General features: G+C 37.8%; 1 protein-coding gene across 2 annotated transcripts in view; it reads right to left on the reverse strand.

Annotated features, from left to right (window-relative positions):
• LOC105984667 (chromosome unknown open reading frame, human C18orf25) overlaps positions 1-22,938 on the reverse strand; it is a 96,935-nt gene that overhangs the window by 11,302 nt on the left and 62,695 nt on the right. Inside the window, exons 3-4 of one of the 2 annotated variants that reach the window (XM_013014932.1) lie at positions 14,914-15,096; positions 612-735 (exon numbers count right to left, since the gene is read on the reverse strand). In XM_013014932.1, coding sequence (XP_012870386.1) covers positions 612-735; positions 14,914-15,096 — 307 coding nt within the window. The remainder of the gene's footprint in view (positions 1-611; positions 736-14,913; positions 15,097-22,938) is intronic. The other variant, XM_013014933.1, reaches the window with a different exon arrangement.

Raw genomic sequence — 22,938 nt, forward strand, 5'->3', positions numbered from 1 at the left:
CCAGTTGTTTATTCCCAATGTATTTCAAAGTAACATGAAAGCCAAGAAAGAATGAGGTGAAAAGCAGCGATACTTCTGCTTTAAGAGAAAAATCTGTCAAGCTATCTGTTTAAACTAAAAGTTTTAAAAACTCAGCTCTTGTTCACATACATCTATGACTGAGGTATTTTTGTTTGTTTTGGGTACTGGATTCAAAGCCTGGGTGTCATCCCTGTGCTTTTTTGCTTAAGACTAGTAGTGTTCTACTACTTGAGCCACAGCTCCACTTCTGGTCTTTTCAGTAATTAATCGGAAGTAAGAGTCTCATGGACTTTTTTGCCCAGGCTGGTTCTGAACAATGATCTTCAGCTCTTAGCCTCCTAAAATGCTAGGATTTCAGGCATGAGCCACCAGCATCCAATTTGAGATATTCTTAATATAAGACAATATGCAACACATTCTGAAGCTCATACCCTATCTTAATAAAATGTTTAAGACCAAAAAAAAATGATAGAATTCCACCTTTCAATGCTAGTCATACCATGAAATCCACTGTTTTCTAATCACTTATTTCCTAATTAAAGTAAAATCCACAACTTAAAATGCCAAAATACTACCAATTAATAACCTACCTTGCATGTTCCTGAACGCCCACAATCTCTACTTCACTATCTGAAGAGGCAATATTAATTTCTTCATTAAGTGGTGCATTGCCAGATGTCTTGTCACTTGTTAGGAATCCTGGATCCAAATGACCTGAGGGTGGGGTAGGAGATGAATACTAGTTTAATTTCTTAAAAACAGCAGAAATAACTCATTGAAAGATTTCTCATCAAGGTTTGAACACAGAAAACAGAATAACCCTGTAAGAGCTTGCCACAGCAAAACTATTACCCATGTCAAATAAGCTGGGGCAGTGTTCTGCTATTTAACTATATATTGGCTTTAAAAGAACAGAATACATATTCATGGCATATATTAAACACTACAGCAGACTTAAAAGTACAGACTCAAAAGTCTCTATATTCTTATTCTTTAGAAAACAAAAATTAAAATATTTTAATTAGTATCTCCATCTAAAAATATCTCTGTAAATTCAAATACCTTGCATTTTAATCTGTAATGTTTTTTGTATTCCATTCTAGTTTGCTTTTAAGTGACTTGCATAATCATCTAGAGGAGATAAAGTATTCTCTGTTCCTTAGCATTTTAGTGGAACAAAATTCTCAACTAGAAATGTTCAAAGGGATAAGTAGAATAAAAGCAATCATTAATAACTATATTTAAACTGGAATGTTTTATGCAAGGCCTAAACATACTTTATCTCTGAAGAATGCAGATCTGACAAAATCTGACTCCAAACTATCTCTAAAAGGGAAGACTAGAAGGAGATGACAATCTGGGCTCTGAGCCACTGAAACATGACCTGTATACACTACTGACAGAGTTTTCATTAGACATAAACCACACACTCTGGAAAAGCACAACAGTCTGTGACACTAAAGCATATAACTTTTTCACAAGGGTCTTTATAAAGTGCTTATTTTATGATGCAGTAAAACACATTCTCTCCAATCCTACAGAAAGCATGAACTACAGAGACATCTCCCAACACAGGCTAAGACACAGCATCAAAATACACGGTTTTAAAAGCTACAAATTCTAGCAAGACTTTCAATAATTCAACTTATGTGCTCAGCTCTTGAATGTTATAACTAAAAAGAATGAGTTTCTAAAAGCCTCAAAGTTAACTCAAGAGTTGTAATGGATACAAACTTTTATTTACTATTTAAAAAGTATTTATGTGTTGCCAGACATGGGTAGCTCATGCCTATAAACTACTCAGGAGGCTGAGATCTAAGGATCATGGCTCAAAGCCAGCTCGGGCAGGAAGGTACTTGAGACTCATCTCTAATTAACCACTAGAAAACCGGAAGTGACTTTGTGGCTCAAAGTGATAAAGCACTACTAGCCTTGAGAGAGAGAAAAAAAAGCACAGGGACAGTGTCCAGGCCTCAAGTTCAAGTTCATACTGACCAACAAAAAACAAAAGACAACAAAGAAAAGTATTTACATACACCATCTTTGACAAAACTATTTCTCTATACTTGAAAATTAACTTTCACACACATAACCCTCCCTTTGTCTCGCTACTCTTGCCAATCTGCTGAGGTATTAAAAAGTCTTGTGCTTTCAGATTCCTATCCCCTTTCAGTGTAACCCTTTCATAAAAAGAGACAGCTCCAAGGCAAATTTTATAATTTTTTTACATTCTCTGACCCTATAAATCCATTCCCTGAGAGTCTCGCCTAAGAGAAAAGATTTAAAGAAGCAAATGTTATGACATCCAAAGATAGTTACTGTAGCAAGAGGGAGAAATCTGGGGAAATGTATAATACATACAATACAAAGTATCACACGTACCAGTATTACAATATATAGGTGAGCCAGATACTGGTGGCTCACACCTCTAATCCTAGCTGAAATCTTTTACACCTCTAATCCTAGCTGAAATCTGAAGATCCAGGTACAAAGCAGGCCCAAGAAGGAAAGCCCATGAGATTCTCTACCTCCAATAAACTACAAAAAACAAAAACAATTAACATAGAAATAAAGCTCTGACTCAGGTGACAAAGTGCTAGCTTTGGAGTAAAAGAAGCTCAAGAATAGCACCCAAGCCCTGAGTTCAATCCCCAGGACCAGTACACACACACAGGCACACACACACACAAGTGTAGATGCAAGGTAAAACTGAAAAGCACTCAAGTTTGAATGAGATTGCTGAGGGTTTTTTTTTTTTGTTTTGACAATTCTTTGCTATTTTTACTTCTTTTTCTTCCATTGACAAAGATCCACATATGTGAAGACAGAACTGAAAAGTGAAAATGTCTCCTAGATAAAACTAGCTGTTGAGAATGTGCTAGTCTACATGAGTTTGACATGGATCCTATGAGATAATCCTGCCACTGGACACTAATAAAGTACCCTGCAATCAGACCAAAGATACATTTGCCAGACAACAGTTTTATTCCATCTAGGGTTTAAAAAAAAAAATAGAGGCTGGGAAGGTGGCTCAGTGGTAGAGCACTTGCCTTGCATGCATGAGGCCCTGGGTTCGATTCCTCAGCACCACATAAAAAAGCCGGAAGTGGCACTGTGACTCAAGTGGTAGAGCTCTAGCTTTGAGCTGAAGAGCTGAGGGACAGCGTTCAGCCCCATGACCAGACCCCCCCCAAAAAAAAAGAGGTTAAAAAAATAGAATTTGGGTAAGTCTAGAATTGGTAAATGTAGACCCTTGTTCCTCTCCCCTCCCCCCATCCTATCTTGGTGCACATTGTTCTAACTGTACTTCTGGGAGGGACTAAAGATAGACTTTTTCTTAAGCCTTCAATTTGCCCATCATATTCAGTAACTCAAGCAAACTTCATCATTTACTTCAGCTTTATATTCCTATAAGTACTGGTTCATGGCATGCTACGAATTATGCTAGATAAAAACAACCCAACGCACTGTGGCCCTAAACCATCTATACTAGAAAGATGGAGGTCTTTCTTGAAGATTAAGTTCTTAGCTTAGAATTCAAGAACGATGGTACAAGTCTATAATTGTAACCCCAGTGCTCAGGAGGGTAATATATAGTGATATATAGCTGGGGATGCTATAACAGTGAAACCTACTCTCAAAAAAAAAAAAAAATTGAGTACCCTACATAGAAAAGGAATGTTCTGCCGGCTAGAGGGTGATCAGGGAGGGTGAGCTCTCAGGAAGGATAAGGAACAGGTAATAAGTAGCACAAGGAATGTTTTGTTGCCTTTAGGTGAGTTTGGTGAAATGTGGGATAAATGGATCTGAAAGAGAAATGAGAACAAGGCTAGTAACATCAACAGAACTTGGATCGTGGAATCTAGACTTGACCTTGTGAACAGGAAAGCCACTGAAAGATCTTCATGGAGGACTGAGTGGCATGATCTGGCTTACTACCTTCAAAGAGCTTCATTTTGAAGTATAGAAATCAAACTGACATCAAGACAGGAAAACTAAAGGCAAGTCAACCAGTTAGCCTGTTTAACTTTCCTGGGTGAGAAAGGACTGTGCTGAACTGGGAAAGACACAAAATGGTGGATTAATTAATTAATTTAATTAATTTTGTGTGTGCATGTGTGTGTGTGTGTGTGTGTGTGTGTGTGTGTGTGTGATATTAGTGATGCTGAGAATGAAAGAACATAGGAACTAAAAAAAATGCTTATGTTTCTGATTGAGGCAACTAGCATATACTGCCATATAGTATACTAATGAAAGCAGAAGGTAGCTGTTAATGTGTTTTCAAGACATCCAACAAGCTGTTAGATATCTGTTCAAAATCTCTTTGGTCTAGAAAAGAAACAAACACTTGGTAAATCCTCAGCAGTAGTGTAGACAAGAAAATCATTCATAAGAGTGAAGGAAGCATAGAATAGAATCTAGATGAATGTGATTTAAAAAGTTATAAACAGAGGAAAAGAAGCCCAGAGCAAACGAACATCACAAAGGTGCGATGTCATGGACACCAAAACGCATTTCTAGAAGGATGTGGTTTATAACACCCAACTGAGGGGTCAAGTAAGAAGATCTGACAGAACCCTATAGGATCTGAGATACAATGATCACAGATGAACCTTGAAAAGGGGAGTCTCATGAGTGACGGCAGAAGCCACTGTAGCAAAACTGAAGAATAATGGAATGAAGACAGGACAAATTCTAAGTCTGACTATAGGGAAATGAGTGATGTGGTACTGAGAAATACTGGTTTAAGAGAGAAAGATGTAGGGGCTGGGAAGGTGGCTCAGTGGTAGAGTGCTTGCCTTGCATACATGAGGCCCTGGGTTTGATTCTTCAGCACCACATAAGCAAAAAAAGCCAGAAGTGGTGCTGTGGCTCAAGTGGTAGGGCACCAGCCTTGAGCTGAAGAGTTGAAGGACAGTGCCCAGGTCCAGAGTTCAGGTCCCACAACAGGCGAGGGAGGGGGCAAGAGGGAGAGGGGGAGAGAGAGGGGAGGAAAAGGAGAGAGAGGGAGAGGGGGAGGGAGGGAGAGAAAGGGACAGGGAAGGGGGAGGGGGAGATAAAGGTGTATATGCAATGCATAATATTTGGGGGTTTTTTGTTGTTTTTGTGTCGGCACTAGGATTTGAACTCAAGGCCTGGACACTGTCCCTTAGCTGGTACTCCACCACTATAAACCACAGCTTCACTTCTGGCTTTTTGGTGGGGCTGGCTTTGAACTGTAATCGTGAGATCTTAGCTTCCTGGGTAGCTAGGATTATAGGACTTAGGCACTGGTGCCCAGCTACATGTCTTGTTTCCTAAAAATGTTGGCATTCCTACAGTCTTCTAAAAATGAAGCTACTCTTTTTTTTTTTGTCGGTCGTGGGGCTTGAACTCTGTGCCTGGGCGCTGTCCCTCAGCTCTTCAGCTCAAGGCGAGCACTCTACCACTTGAGCTACAGCGCCACTTCCGGTTTTTTGGTGGTTTATTGGAGATAGGAGTCTCACGGTCTTTCCTGCCCGGGCTGGCTTTGAACCGCGATCCTCAGATCTCAGCCTCCTGAGTAGCTAGGATTATAGGCGTGAGCCACCAGTGCCCGGCTATGAAGCTACTCTTAACCACAATTTTAAGATTCTAATCATTTCTAAATTACACCATCCATTCTATTGTACCAATACCATCAGCCTGTTCCTTCTTGGGGATTATTCTCACTCACTGTCATGCACTGATGCATTAATGGTTTTACTTACACTTGCATTACTGGTACCTGACTTAGTCTCTGTCTTTACACTTGAAAATTCTGCTATCAAATAAAGACAACCCTGAGATACCACCTTACCCCAGTTAGAATGGCCCACATCCTAAATTCAGCCAATTGCAAATGCTGGAGGGGATGCAGAGAAAGAGGAACCCTATTGCATTGCTGGTGGGAATGTACACTTATACAACCACTTTGGAAAGCAGTCTGGAGGGGTCCTCAGAAAGCTAAATATTGACTTCCCCTATGACCCAGCCATACTATTCCTAGGCATCTATCCTGAACAAAAGGAACCAGGATACCAGGACACATGTACCTCCATGTTTATAGCAACACTGTTCACAATAGCCAGGATCTGTAAACAACCCAGATGCCCCACCACAGATGAATGGATCCAAAAATTGTGGTATCTAAACAAAATGGAATATTATGCAGCCATTAGAAAGGACAAAATAATGGCATTTTCAGGGAAATGGATGGAACTAAAAGAAATCATGTTGAGTGAGGTTAGCCAAGAGCAAAGAGACAAATGGCACCTGGTCTCCTTGATAAGTGGATGTTAAATCCAAAATGTAAGGTGATATGACAAAGTTAACAAGACTTGAAAAACAAAGGACTTCTACTCATCTGGTCGAATCACTACTAAATAACCCCATGCTGCTGATCACATATATGGTATATATGTGCACAATGGAGGAAAACTAGGAGGAAGATACAGAACTAGAGGGAATCAGGGAAAAACATACAACAGTGGGACCCATCATCTGCACTGGACATTGATCAAAATGAACTAAGCAACTCAATGGCAGCGATGGGAGGGAGAATGAGTGGGAAAGAGGGAACAGCTGATGTTATGCAAAAGGAAAGGATTGCACATATCACCCGAGGTAGAAGAAATAACTATACTGTCAAAGTGCATAGAACTCATAAATGTTACAGACCACGATAGACAATTTGCCCCATGAAAGTCAGAATATGTTTGTGACTTTAACTAAGCATCACTATCCCACAATACTGTGAAATTTGTGAAATTATGTAATCACTTAATCACAATAAAGAATTTACAAAAGAAAGAAAAACAGAAAATTCTGCTATCATGAATAGTTACTATTTATGTGGACAAACACCTTAAACTATGCCTACTCACTAAGAAGCAAGGAAGGAGCTGAGCTCCAACAAGCACTTAAAGTCACTTGTAATAAAGGACTCACATGGTCTAAAAATAAATAAATCTACCCTGATCCTAAAAAAAAAAAAAGTGAATTCAATTAAACTTAAAAGGCAAATTTTAAGAGTCACTATTGGTAAAACCAAACTCTTCCTTCTTAATCACTGGATGCTTTTAAACAATAGTAATTATATAAAAGCAAGAACAGGAGGGCACCAGTGGCTCATGCCTGTAATCCTAGCTACTCAGGAGGCTGAGATCAGAGGATTGAAGTTCAAAGCCAGCCGGGGGAAAGAAAGTCTATGAGACTCTTATCTCCAATTAGCCACCAGAAAACTAGAAGTGGCGCTATGGCTCAAGTGGTAGAGTGCTCGCCTTGAACTGAAGAGCTGAGGGACAGCATCCAGGCCCAGAGTTCAAGCCCACAACTGATGAGAAAGAGAAAGAAAAAGAGAAAGGGAAGGGGAAGGGGAAGGGGAAGGGGAAAAGAAAGAAAAAGAAAGAGAGAGAGAGAGAGAGAGAGAGAGAAAACAGAATCAGTTAATTCATAAGCATTTCTGTGCCCAGTTCTATCACAATTCTAATGTGTAATTCTAACTTACTTGGTAGGGCTATTTTGTGACATGTTTCAGTTATCAGTACTTCTGGAAAATCAGTATCCACTAAGTGACCCCTCATCCTGACCTACACTTCCAAAGCTCATTTCCAAAGTAGAAATATCACTGAAGGGGCTGGGAAGGTGGCTCAGTGGTAGAGTGCTTGCCTTGCATGCACGAGGCCCTGAGTTTGATTCCTCAGCACCACATAAGCAGAAAAAGCCAGAAGTGGTGCTGTGGCTCAAGTGGGAGAGTGCTAACCTTGAGTTGAAGAGCTGAGGGACAGTGCCCAGGCCTAGAGTTCAGGCTCCATGATGAAAGAAAGAAAGAAGGGGAGGGCAGGGGAGGGAAGGATGGATTACTCTACTAGTACACTTTTACTTTTTAAGAATGGAAAAGGGGGCCAGGTACCAGTGGCTCACGCCTGTAATCCTAACTACTCAGGAGGCTGAGAACTGAGGATCACGGACCAAAGCCAGCCCAGGCAGGAGGAAAGTTCATGAGACTCTCCAAATAACCACCAGGAAACGAAGTGGTACTGTGGCTCACGTGGTAGAGCTGAAGAGCAGTTCAAGAACAGCACCCAGAGTTCAAGCCCCATGACAGACAAGGAAAAAAAAAAAAAAGAATGGGTAAGGAATGAAATTCATTGTTACATTTGTTAATTTTATACAAAGTACCCTTAACCAGTATTTGAGATTCTTCTGACTTAACTCATCCAATAAAGATCCAAAAAGTAGTAATTACTGTACCATTTTCAGTCCTAGATCAATCCAAATAATGTTAACAGAGTAATTGTGGACATAAAAATTGCAATCTGAAAGTCAAGTATGTTGGTGCATGTCTGTAATCCTAGAACTCAGAGCTGTCTTAGAAGATCTCAAGTTCAAGGTCTACCTGGGCTACACAGTGAGTTGCAGGCCTGCTTGGGTCATGATCAAGATTGTCTCACAAAACAAAAATTGCAATCCAAACATGGCACTTAGAATTGTTACAAACCCTGCACTACTTAGTTTTAAAGATATGATATAAAATAAGGGACAAGATACAGTGATGAAGGTGTTTAGTCCAAACTCTCAGGTGCATGTTAAAAACTCCTACACAGGAGAGCATGGTGTACATACTTGTAATACTTGGGAGACAGAGACACGAGGACTGCAGTCCAAGATCATCCTGGGCAAAAGCTATAAAACTCTAGCAAAAAACTAAAAGCAAAATGAAGGGAATGGCAAGAGGAAGGAAGGAAGGAAGGGAGGAAGGGAGGGAGGGACAGGGAGGGACGGAGAGACAGGGAGGGAGGGAGAAACAGGGAGGGAGGAAGGGAGGGAGGAGAAGGAAGGAAGGAAGGAAGGAAGGAAGGAAGGAAGGAAGGAAGGAAGGAAGGAAGGAAGGAAGGAAGGAAGGAAGGAAACTTCTTTCACTCTTCAAGGAAGGAAGGAAAGAAGAGAGGAAGAAAGAGAGGGAGGGAGGGGTGAATTTTTGCCACATTTCCTATTAGAGACATTAGAAAATGAGCCATGCAAATAGTAAGTCAGCTAAGCAAAAAATAAGAATTATCTTGCCTGGTGTTGGGGGCTCATGCCTGTAATCCTAGCTACTCAGGAGGCTGAGATCTGAGGACTGTGGTTCAAAGCCATTCGAAGCAGGAAAGTCCATGAGACTTATCTCAAATTAACCACCAGAAAACTGGAATTGGCACCGGGGCTCAAAGTGATACAAGTACTAGCCTTGAGTGAAAAAGCTCAGAGACAGTGCTATGCCTTGAGTTCAAGCCCCACAACCAACAAAAAAATAAATAAAAATAAAATTATCTGGTCAAATAAAATAATATTTATCGAAATAAACTTCAGGAAATGGAAACAAGAGGGTTTTTTTGTTTTGTTTTTGTTGTTGCTGTTTTTTTCTTTTCTTTTTGTCCTGTTTGTTCATTATCTCCTTGGAGGGTAAGAGGGAACACAGAAATGGAGGGACAAAGAGTGAACAAAGAGTAAAGTGCAGCAGTGCTACTCACTAGACACTATGTTGAAAATGAAACACACAACTTGTGGGTGAGGCAGGAGTGAAAAACTGGAGAGAGTGAGCGAAGGGGTGACATCCAAAAATAAACGTACTCTTTATCTGATTTACATAACCGTAACCCCTCTGCACATCACCTTTATAATAATAATAAAAAATAAATAAAAATTAACTTGAAAAACATGAAAATTTAACTTTAGCAAATTCACTAAGAATGTTATGCTCTGCAACAGGCATTTGGGAATGTCTCTTTTCCTGCATCTGTTTTAGACTAGGGATCATTAGTCCTTTCTTCTCAATGTAACCACCTTCACCTTCAAGCTCCATTGCAGAGCTTGAAATTCTGGGGCCTGTGGGCCTTTTCTGTTCCTACCCCACCTCACTATATAACTTCGTATGAACCCAAGGGCAGAACAATACCTACATAAAAGTACACCAAAAATGCCCTGGTATTCTGCAAATGCTGTCTAAAAACTGTCTTTTCCAGTTCTAAGACAAAAACAAGCTCTGTAAGAAAATACCACATTTACCATATATACATATACATTTATATACATAAATGCCACAATTACCATATATTAAACAAAAATAAAGCAGAGCATTTATATTTAGCTCTTACAGCAACAGGCTATCTCTGAGTAGATACTAGCCCATGTAGATCTTTAAAATAACTTCTTTCACTCTATGAGAAAGTTCTAAACTTTTTGTCCTCCCATTACAGACACATAAATAAATCAGAAACAATTACCAAGATAGGGAGATAGGCAGATAGGCAGAGTAGTAGGAGCACAGCAACAAAACAATAACTAAATTATAATGGCCTTTTGTCTTCAAAAGAAATGAAAGTTACTTTGGAAATCTAGCAAGAATAAGGTCTGACCACAATAGATAGGTATCTACCCCAAATGTCCAAACTCTAAAGCTAAGGACCCTTGTCTTGCCATAGACTTCAAAACAAATTTGATTTAGTTTAATCCCTAAAAGGGGAAGGGAGAAGAAATCTGAAGGTATTTGCCATTCACAGTCCTTGAAAAATAAATACGAAATTAACTAAAAAAAATATATAAAAAAAGCTCTGCATCTTTGCAATATACTGGACAGGAAAGCATCAAATTGGATGACAGTAGTCGTTACTTACAAGTAAAGATTCAAGTCTTAAGTCATTGCTCCTTTAGCTTTAAAAAATGCGAATTATTGGCCGGGCGCCAGTGGCTCACGCCTATAACCCTAGCTATTCAGGAGGCTGAGATCCGAGGATCACGGTTCAAAGCCAGCCCGGGCAGAAAAGTCCGTGAGACTCTTATCTCCAATAAACCACTAGAAAACCGGAAGTGGCGCTGTGGCCCAAGCGGTAGAGCACTCTCCTTGAGCTGAAGAGCGCAGGGACAGCGCCCAAGCCCAGAGTTCAAGCCCCACGACTGGCAAATAAAAAAAATGAATTACTACTTTGTGTTTATTCTTCCAGGAAGAACATTACAGAAAACTTAAAACTGGGAGGAGGAGAAGTGGAAAAAAAAAATACAACTCCAAAAGTCAATAGACTCTACATTATCTCTGATCTGTTATATTTCTGATCAGATTATAAAGTCTAGCTAGCCCCAATGGTTCATGCTTGTAATCCTAACCAGAATGTTGAGATATGCGGGTTGAGGTTCAAAGCTATTAGGCAAGAAAGTCTGTGAGGCTCTTACCTACAAAAAGATATATGGTAGTTTCCTAAACATACTGGATCCAAGAGCTACCTAGGAATTATCACTAAAAAGAGATTCCCGGGCCCTATTTCAGATTTACTAATATAATCTTAAGGAGAAACAGAAGATTTGAACTTTTTAGAGGCACCCTAAATTATTTCTGTATTCAGACAAAGCTGATGGAATACTACTACTTCAGGAAAGGACAATAAACTAGAAATCACTGACTGACACACTACACAGTTCCTTACTGAGTCTACTTCAGCAAATTATTATTAGCCTAATTCTGGTTACTAGGAACTTACCATGTGTTTGCTATAACCTGTATTAAGCACTCTGTATGTTAGTTCACTTATGATATTAACAACCTTTAAAGTAGTGCTAATTTTACTCCACTTTTGTGCTTTGCTTTCTCTAATGCTTCTTTGTATGACCCTATCCACCCAGTGAAGTTATAATTCCTGAGCTTTTTGTTTTAATTTTTCCCAGCGCTAGGAAAAAACCCAGGGTCTGGCATATACTGAAGTGTTATCTGAGTTACATCCCAACCTTAAGATGCTATTAAACATAGTTTAGAGCCAGCCTAGTATTTCCAATTAACTAGCAAAAAACTGGAACTGGAGACATGGCTCAAATGGTAAAGCGCCAGTAATAAAGAAGCTTAAGGAGAGCACAAAGCTCTGAGTTCAAGCCCCAGTACTGGTAGACACAAATCAATAATGATGGTGATGATGATGATGACAGTATATTTTACTTACATTCCTATAATTACATTGTCATATTTAAGTAATAATGACTTTGAAAGAGCAAATAAATGGCTTTTTTAATGTTCAACTGAGATTATATCCTAAGCCAAACCTATACATTTATATTACAATAAAACTTATGTTCTCTCTATATATTATATATTATATCCCAGAGATGTTATATATGCATATACCAAGAGACGTATACAGGATATATGACTTTTTTTTTCTTTGTGCGTTTGCGCATGTGTGTGTGCGTGTATGCGCATACCAACATTGGGGCTTGAACTCAGGGTCTGTCCTTGAGCTTTTTTGCCCAAGGCTACTACTGCCTGAACAACACTGCCACTTCAGGCATTTTTGGTAACGTAATTCTCAGATCTCTCAGCCTCCTAAGTAGCTAGGATTGCAAAGGTATGAGTCACCAGTACCCAGAGTGACAAATCTTAATAACAGTATCATTTAAAAATAGGACTCCTGCATGTCCAATGAGAGAATATTCATATAGTTGAACATTAAAAGGCAGAAGAAAATGAACTAGTCTGAACGACTCCATCTTTAAAATAGCCAGTAAAAGGCTAGAGGCATGGCTCAAGTGGTAGAGCACCAGCCAAGCAAGCAAAACTGAGTGAGTACATAGCACTGAGTTCAAACGCCGGCACCAGGGAGAAAAAGCAATCCAGAGATGACTGAAAATACACAGAAGATGTGCATATTGGGATTTTGATACCCACAGGAATTCTGTAATTAATTTTTCATGAATTGGTTCATGAAACTATACTTGAACCTGAATGTGATTACTATCCCTAATGCTAGTAGCTTTACTGATATTTAAGACTTCAAACCTTAAATTATTTGGCTGAATCTAATGAAATTACTAGGGCTAATAATGGTGAGGATATGAAGGGAAAAAGATATACATTGCTCGTGGCAATATAAATTAGTAAATTCAAATCAATATAGAGGTTCATCTAAAATTCAAACTACCATATGACACTGCTATACTACTCTTGGATATATACTTGAAGAAATTACAAGTCAGCACACAACAGACCACCTGCATAAGCATACCCATGCTTATCACACCACTAAGTCATGGGATAAATCTAGCTGTTCATTAATAGATCAAGTATCTCAAAGAAAATGTGGTGTACATATGTGTGTATATTTGTATATTATGTATATATGTATATATATACACACACATTTTATATACAGTATATGTAAATATACATATATACTGTGGGATACTACTCAGTTATAAAGAATAAAATAATGACATGAAGAAAAATAGATCAAACTGAAGTTAATATATTAAGCAAAATAAGCCATACTCATAAAGCCAGATAACTGTATCCTCTCATATGCTGAATCTAGACCTAAATTTAAATTAAAAAAAAAAATTAGCCAGGCACGGGTGGTTCATGCCTGTAATCCTAGCTACATAGAAGGTTGAGATTTGAGTATCATGTTTGAAAACAGCCCGGGCAGGAAAGTCCACAGACTTTTATCCCCAGTGAACCACCGAAAAGGCCAGAAGTGGAAGTGTGACTCAAGTGGTAGAGTATCTTGAGCAAGAAAACTCAGGGACACAGCACATGCGCGCACGGACACACACACAAACACACACAAACACACACACACCCCATCACCACCACCACTAACAACAACAACAGTAACAATAAATAACTCCCGCAACAACAACAACAATAATAAATAACTCCAGCCATATTACACTATTGGCTCATGCCTATAACCTAGCTATTCAGGAGGCTGAGATCGAGGTTCAAAGCCAGGCTGGGCTAATAAATAATCTCCAATTAACCAAAAACAAGCTATAATTGGAGACGCAGCTTAGGTGGTCAAGTGCCAGCCAGGAGCAGCAAAGGGCAAGCCAGAGAACGAGGCAAGCCTCAATACTGGCACAAAATAAAGTTCAGAGAAAACAACTGGTCTAAGATCAGATGTAATCGGCAATCAAATCAGAGCCAAAATAAAACCAGTCTTCAAATTAGCCATAATAAATTAATTAGATGGTTAACTAGTGATCTTTCTTTAATCTAATCAAAGATTATAAAAGGAATTCAGAACAATTAGTGGCGTTCTATTTTAATACAGAGTTCAAAACTATAAATCAACTTTCATAAAATATATTCAATAAAAATATTTTAGGAAGTGACTAAGTTACTAAATTAGCACATAAAATCAATGTATATAATCCTTCAAAAACAGTTTAAGGAAAATGTACAGTATATAAGCAGTATTTTCACATTCCTTCCCCTTTAATATTATGCCTAAAAAAGGTTTAAATTATAGAATATTCAAAGAAGATATTAAAGCAAACACTGTAAGGTTTTCAAAGGTGTAAGTAGTGTCTTTCTCAGTGAATAAATATAACTGAAAGAATAATCACAGAACTAAGATAAATAATGCAATACAAAGAGATTTTTTTTCCTCCTGAGATATTTGAGGCAGAAACTAAAAGGCATTAAAAAAGGCAAATGAGAACTTGCTATGGAGGAATCAATAGAGACACTGCCACCCAGCAAGCTTCAGGACTGTAGCTGAACAGTCCTGCTGGGAGAGTTTCAACAGTACCCCATCTTAGTTGCAATACTGCTATTTAGAGAGTAAAGTATGAAGAACTGCTTAAAGAATCTTTCGGTATCTGGATTGCTTTCTCATGTGCTGGGCATTTTTAATCCAAGAAATAACCCTACTGAAACTAACTGCTACCTACACTTTGTTTTACATATCCTTATTTTTCGTGCTCTCTGATTAGGGAAAATAAATGGGATGCTACCCAAATCTTTAAAAAGCAAGACTAAATGGTCTATTATACATGGCCAGCTCTGTCAGCAAGGTCCACTACCAGGAGAAATAGCTGCCAGGACACATGCACATTACATCATCAGAGAAGGGGGTAGGAGAGACCAACCTGCCTCTGTATTCAGCTCCTCTAGAAGCCCGCTGGTCCTCCAGGTAGCTCCTGTGTCCTGGCCGCCTACAGAATTAGTGTGTTCTTGAACTACTGCAGCCGCCAATAAACTGTCCACATTTACCACTTCTGGGTCAGAGCTGGTGTCAGACATATCATAATGAGCTACAACTGGAGGTCCATCTAGGGAGGAAAGAAAATGTATACTTGTATCTAACTTGTGGGGTGAAAAATACTTCAGAAATTAAGAGCCCTCTAAATGCCAATTGCCTTAACATATTATTCTGACTGGAAAAACTACACTTTAGAATTTTGTGCATGATCTAAAGGTAAAAAGATAATTTGAGCTTATAGAAGTGAGGAACACGTTCTTGGAGGAAAAGGAGTGTCATTATGAAGAACAGAAGACAAAACTATACTGAAAAATGTTACACCAAATTCCTGCCATACTTCTGAAGAGCAACAAATTAAGAAAAAGGGGATGATCACAAGGAAAGTGAAACTGACTCTCTAAAGGAAAGACACTTAACTATCAAAATCCAATGAATCTAATTCTTTTAGTAGCTAGATTTAGAAAAGAAAAAAAAATCAAATATATTTGTATTACTTAAAAAAAAAGTTAACACCAGAGTTTGATCTAACTAACTTACTTCTAGTAAAGCCCTTTTATAAAAGCAGAGATGTTATACACCTTACAGTATCCTACTAAAAGAAAATGCAACAAAATTCATTTTCAGAATTTTGCTGTGGATGTCTTGTGAGGGATACTTATATTTTCTTTTCCCTGAGAAAGACAATCAGCTCACAGTTCAAGTAAATAATATACAATTTTATAAGTGATTTTAAAGGAAGGTATTATAGTTCTTACTGGAAAAATAATAGGTCTCTCTCACTCCAAATCATCCTAACTAGCTGAAAAAGGTAAATTAAATTCCAAAGTAATTATATGGTAGCAATTCGTGCTTTAAAAAAACTCAATATTTCATGCTGGAAGAATAGATACATGCTTTAAAATGGCACAGCTTCCCTTTTCTTAACATGATAGCAAAAGCAAAAATCAAATTTTTTACTCAAGAAATCCCTCTATTACTCCCACATTAGAATGCTAAAGGAATTGTTTCCCTTTCAACAACTACACATGAAGTGTAAGCAAACCATTTGTTTCCATAAAGATTTTTAACTATGAACTCAACAAATGAATTCTAAATACAATTATTTTATGAAAGTCTTGACTACACAGAAATACACATGTCAATGGATAAAGAAATACAACACAATGTTACTATTTTAACACAGATATCCATTGTGTATATGTCAAGGAACAAAATCATGGAACACAACTGTGATGAATCACCTAAAACTAGCTAGTAGACCATAGATTTATGTAACAACGTATTTTAAATGAAAAATGATCAAACAAGAGCAAATGAACTGTTAGGTGCAACCGTATAAAGAACAGACATGTCACAATATGAAATTCTGACGATCATAACAATTTTGACTTCTCAAAAATTATTTCCAATTTCCCTAAAAGGATAAATCAAATTCACCAAAATTTAACAATATGGCCTTAGTTTCAGTTGGTAATAGATTTTACCAACAAATGGGGAGAGAAAAAAAAGAGCTAATTTTTGGGGTTTTTCTCTTCTAAAGAAGAAACTTACATTGTTCTATGGAATCTTCGTCAGAGTTTTAAATGATTATTATGGAATTGTGTGATGTCCAAATATTTGGGTGCAGAAAATATGAGGGCCAAGTACAATATTGACTATTTGACCATATGTTCTACTTTTAAAACAGCTTTATGTTGGTTTCCCCCCCCCTCCCCGAGGAGTTTCTACCAAATTAGCAATTTATTTTAAACTACATATCACTGATACTATTCAGAGCCTCTTGTCCTCACATTCCCCACCTCCACCCCCAAACTGAGGACACAGGTCAACAGTCAAGTCAAAATTGTACCACTCCTACATGTATAATCATGCAAGTAAGTATAAGTGTATATATACATGCAGAGTGACATCACCTACCCATGGAAATAACTTGTCTGAAAGTCTTCATCAGTAGAAAATACAAGTATAAACTTGTTATCTGGCTTCATTCTTGTATCTTCCATATTTCCAAACAGCACACCTTATAACTTAGCTTAAATTTAGTATTCATCATAAAGACAGTAAAATGTTCATATTTTAATTATAATACTTAACAGTTAAAATAAATTATGATCATTGTCATTTTTCCATTTCCAATATACTCAAACAAGGACACGTCAGTAATATATAATCTTTAATAAAAGAAGGAAATGAAGCCTTTCCAACTCCCTCTTTCGATGAGAGACAGTTAGGAATCCCGTATTCCAAGATCATCTTACACCTATCATTAGCAAACCAAGATTAAATAAGTTGAAAGCAGTTGGCACTAGCGCTAGTACTCTGAATCAGTAAGTGAATATTAACTAACTGATGGTGACAATTTGTGGTATTCTTTTTAAAAATTGACTCTTGCTAAACAGTATTGAAACACAAGTACGATTTTATAGTGCCCCCCCCAGCATTTGAAAAGTACCTCTTAAAAAAAAAAAGAAAGAAACTACACCACCAAAGACGAGCTAAGAAAATGGGAGAAATTACCTATTTACACTGTCAGTTCATTATAAGATTAAACACAGGTATACTATCCTTGCTCTACACATTTGATTATTCCTCTATGCTGTTAGAACAACTGAATTGCTACTAAAAGATTTTTTGATTTTCATCAAAATAGCCCACTTCATGAAAATTATATAAATATTACAATTTAAAGAGGTAATCGTTAACATAAGCATATTCTACTATAAAATATATAAAGTTACCCAACCAGTAGTCTCCCGGACATAATTTATGAAGAAATGCTAATTATGGTGGCTGTCATAGCTTCAAGATATAAAATTTCTAATAATGAATTTGTTAATTTTTCTACAATAAGCATCTCTCTAAAAAGGTAATTTTTAACATAGTCATTTAATATCTATTCCATTTGTGGCTAATCCCTGTGCTGTTACTCCTCCTAACTGATATCTTTTGGGGGCAAGGTTTCTTTCCTGTCTCTGCCACCAAGGGCTAGAATTACCACTGTATGCCACCAAGCCTGGCTGATTAAAATCTTTAGAAAATTTTGTTGTTATAAAGTCAAAAAATCCAACAACTACTTTTTATTTTAAAAAATCAACATGGGGCTGGCTGAGAAGGTGGCTCAGTGGTAGAACGCTTGCCTTGCATGCCTGAGGCCCTGGGTTCAATTCCTCAGCACCACATAAGCAAAAAAGAAAAAAGCCGGAGGTAGTGCTGTAGCTCAAGTGGTAGAGTGCTAGCCTTGAGCTAAAGAGCTGAGGGACAGTGCCCAGGCCCAGAGTTCAGGCCCCACAGCCGCCGCCCCCCCAAAAAATCAACTCACCAGGAGCCGGTGGCTCATGCCTGTAATCCTAGCTACTCAGGAGGCTGAGATCTGAGGATCATAGTTCAAAGCCAGCCTGGGCAGGAAAGTTCATGAGACTCTTATCTCCAATTAACCACCAGAAAACTGGAAGTGGCACTGTGGCTCAAGTGGTAGAGCGCTCACTTTGAGCTGAAGAGCTGAGGGACAGCGCCCAGGCCCAGAGTTCAAGCCCTCGATTGACGAAACAATACCACCACCACCACAACAACAAAAATCAACTTATATGTTTTATGTTAGGTTTATAACTTCTCATTATTTCCTAACCCATAAAAGGTTTTAACTTTTTAAATACCAAAATACAAAATAGTCTGTGTTGTCACATGTTCCTAAACACAAGGGAGTTTATTCTTTTATGATTTTCAACAGTCTGTCTTACGACCTTCAAATTTTCAATGCTTAATGTTTCCTTTTCAAATATATTCTACAGAAAAAAAATGAGTCACAAAAACAAAAGCAATTTACCAAACCTAACTTTTCCTCTGTTGTGCTTATCCATGACAAATTTATCTTTCAAATTAGACCAAGAGAAGCACAGCATTTTAAAAGTATACAAAGTAGTTACACAATTTACCACATCCCCACCTTGATAGTACTGGGGTTTAAACCTAGGATGCTGCAAATGCCAGGTAAACATTCCACTATTGAACTATAGCCCCAGAAACTTTACTATGAAACAATGTTTTGCTAAATTGCCCAGGCTGGCCACAAATCTGTGATTCTTCTGTCTCAACCTCCCAGGAAGCTAGGGTTAAAAGCATGTTCAACCACATCCAACTTTTGTCTACTAAACAGACCAGAAACCTGACTCCCAAATTAGGTGGAACCATACACTACAGCTGTTCTCACTGTCAAAGGAAAGAGGAAAATATTGGAGATGAGAAGCTTAGGAAGAACAGATTTTTGGCAGCAGACACACAGCTTAAAGCCCTGCCTACCCACTTAGCTGTTATGACTCTGATCCATTATTTCACTCCCCATTTCTTCATAAATTATGTCTGGGGATAAAGAAGGCATAATAGAACACAACACTGTTCCAATACTGGCCCATTGCCCCACTTATAAGCAGCACTGTCCCACTTGATCACCATGTTTGCTTCCCTTTTCATGTATTCTTCTCTGCTGCATAAACCCTGCATTCAAGAAGCCTTGATGAGGTGGGTTTGGTGCTCACACCTGTAATCCTAGCTACTCAGGAAGCTGAGATCTAGGGATCAAGGTTTGAAGCCAGCTAGGGCAGGAAAGTCCTGAGACTTTCCGTGGAGCTTTCTTTGGAACACTAGCCTTGAGCACAAAAGCTCAGGGTCGGCACCCAGGCCCTAAGTTCAAGCCCAAGGACCAGCAAAAAAAAAATCTTTGATAAAACATCACAACTTCACTTGGTGCCACATTCTGTTTAAACATGAACTCAACTTGTTAAGTAAATGCTTTGCTAAAATTAAGTTATATGAGATCATCACAAACACAGGTTTTGTATTTTTGTTTGAAGTGAAATGTTAGCTTTCATGTATTCATATAAATGTTTGTCAAAACTAAATAGAAACCATTTTTGGATTAGCCCATATTTAGTATCATCCTTGCTTACACAGCATTTCCACTTAACACAAGTGTTGTTAGTCTCTCATTATAGTCTAGTGAAAAAAAAAATCTAGAACTGGAGGTCCTCTTGTACCCTGGAGACACTTAGGAACAAAATTCTTTTATGCTCCTCTATCCTTCTCTAACACTCTAAGACTCAAGAAAAGGTGGAATCATGCGCTGCTACATAGTTTTATTTTCTGATTATAGTATCACAACAAATTCCAAAGAGAATTACCTCATCTTCTCTGCTATACCAGGTCTTTCTAATATCCTAAATAGAAAAAATCTTCCTGGTTGCTGCTGAAGGACACCAGAGGATCATGTTCCTTAGCCCAATGCCACTACCTACAACATCAAGAGAAAGGAATGCTGGTTGTGGCGCCACACATCTGCATTTCCAGCACCTAGGAGGCTAAAGCAGGAGTACTACAAGTATAAGGCCAGTCTGTGTTAAATAGTCTAAACTACCATCTCAAAAAAAAAAAAAAGAAAGAAAAACAAACACAGCAGTGGTTCTCACTAGACACTATATTGAAAATGAACTATAGCACTCGTGGGTGGGGACAGGAGTGAAAAACTGGGAGAGAGCAAGAGAAAAGGGTGATATTGACCTAAAAGAAATGTACTCATTACCTGACTTATGTAACTGTAACCCCTGTGTATATCACCTTTATAATAATAAAAGCTTTTAAGAAGAAGGAAAAAAGAAAAATGTGAAAGGGAAACACATTATAATCAGCCTCAAGATACTGAGATTTGAAAACTTTTGATCTGAAGAAGGGTTCTTAAATTCCTAGTCAAAGCCGGGCGCCAGTGGCTCATGCCAGTAATCCTAGCTACTCAGGAGGCTGAGATCTGAGGATCTCGGTTCAAAGCCAGCCTGGGCAAGAAAGTCCGTGAGACTCTTATCTCCAATAAACCACTAGAAAACCAGAAGTGGCGCTGTGGCTCAAGTGGTAGAGCGTTCACCTTGAGCTGAAGAGTGCTGGGACAGCGCCCAAGCCCAGAGTTCAAGCCACATGACTGACCAAAAAATAAAAATAAAATTCCTAGTCAAGGAACTTAAGAAGGGAGGATGTGTGTAAAAAGAAAAATATATAAGAAATATGTAGGAAGATAAAGAGATAACTAGAAATGAAATACAACAATATACAAAGAAATTTTATGTTTAGCAGTTAAACCATTTGTTACACAAAAAAGTAAAATTGAGCTCTTTTCCATTATACTCTGTTAATTAATGTTCAACCTTTATCAAATTTCCACTATAGAAATAAAGTTCTAAGAATTATATTTATCCTTCAATCACACTGATAAATTACTGAAAAGGTATTTATGAGTGATGAAGAGTTTGGCTAGCATTTTGAAGGAATAGACTCAAGACTTTCAGAGTAGTTAAAATATTGACCAAAAGAAAATGACAATTTAACACTTCATCACCAACTAGAAATAAGACAGTTACAAATCAAGTGAGTTTATTCAAAAGATAACTTAGAGCCAGGGGCTAGTGCTCATGCCTGTAATTCTAGTTACTCAGGAGGCTGAGATCTGAGGATTGTAGTTCAAAGCTAGCCCAGGCAGAAAAGTCCCTGAGACTCTTATCTCCAATTAACCACAGAAAAAAAAAAAGCTGGAATTGGGGCTGTGGTTCAAGTGGTAGAACACTAGCCTTGTGCAAAAAAGCTCAGGGATAGCACCCAGGCTAAGTTCAACCCCAAGTTCAATTCCCCAGAAACAGCATGCGCACATGTGAACCCTTGAGCATGCATGCACACACATATACGCAGATGACTTAGGTGATTTTACCTGGATATTTTAAGAGAACTTAGAAATAGAGAGATAGACATTTGAAGAGATCAGTATGACTGACTGCTTTGAGAACTTTGATATATACAGAACAAAACTTAAATAACTGTACTACATAAAGGAAGAATGCAAAAATCATGTACTAGACTAGTAAAGACAGAGATGTTTACATAGCTTGCTAAAGTTTCAACCATTTCAACCCCTTGATTACTCAAAACCTACATTTTACCATTTTCCTTAATAGGATAACTTAGTAGAGCTTATAAAGGAAAAGATTCTTGACCTCTTTACATACACAGTTTAATTTTACTTTTTCAATATAGCAACTACAAAATAGAAAGATCCAGAAACCTCACATAAAATATATTACTTGAGGGGATGGGAAGGTGGCTCAGTGGTAGAGCACTTGCCTTGCATGCATGAGGCCCTGGGTTCGATTCCTCAGCACCACATAAGCAAAAAGAAAAAAGCTGGAAGTGGCACTGTGGTTCAAGTGGTAGAGCGCTAGCCTTGAGCTGAAGAGCCTGAGGGACAGCGCCCAGGCCAGAGTTAAGGCCCCACGACTGGACCCAAAAAAAAAATATATATATATATATATATCTTGTTATTCTAGCTACAAACTAGTACCATTTGTTTCATTATAGAAAGGGTTTTTTTACTCAGAAATAATTAATTTGAACTACTGGTTTGAAATCACTAATATAACACTGTCCTCAATGGAGTCACAAAAAGTATTTTTCAAATTTATTATTAATCTGAAGTTACACTTCAGATGCACAAGATGGGTAAAAGATAAAAAGAAAACTAAATAGAGTAATTTAATAACATTCTTTCCAAATCCTAAAAACATTATTGATAAGAAGACTTAATTACTAAGTAATATACTTTGTAATAAATAATCCTTCACTTTTTAATGACACCTACTTTGCACTATGACAATTTAACACAATATTGAAAATATTTACTCAATACTAGTATACTACTAGTTTGATACAAACTAATGTTCCTACTAATGTCCCTCAACTTGAAAGAGAATAAAAACATAAGAAAAAAATCATGGAAGTACAGAAACTGAAGTTTTTCACGTAATTCGTAATTTGTAAGTTTAGATAACTTATAGACAAACTAATATGACAAGTTTTTCATCTATGTTATTTTTTTTTTTTTTTT

The sequence above is a fragment of the Dipodomys ordii genome, unplaced genomic scaffold (genome assembly GCF_000151885.1).
Source record: "Dipodomys ordii isolate 6190 unplaced genomic scaffold, Dord_2.0 Scaffold25, whole genome shotgun sequence".
Taxonomy (NCBI): domain Eukaryota; kingdom Metazoa; phylum Chordata; class Mammalia; order Rodentia; family Heteromyidae; genus Dipodomys; species Dipodomys ordii.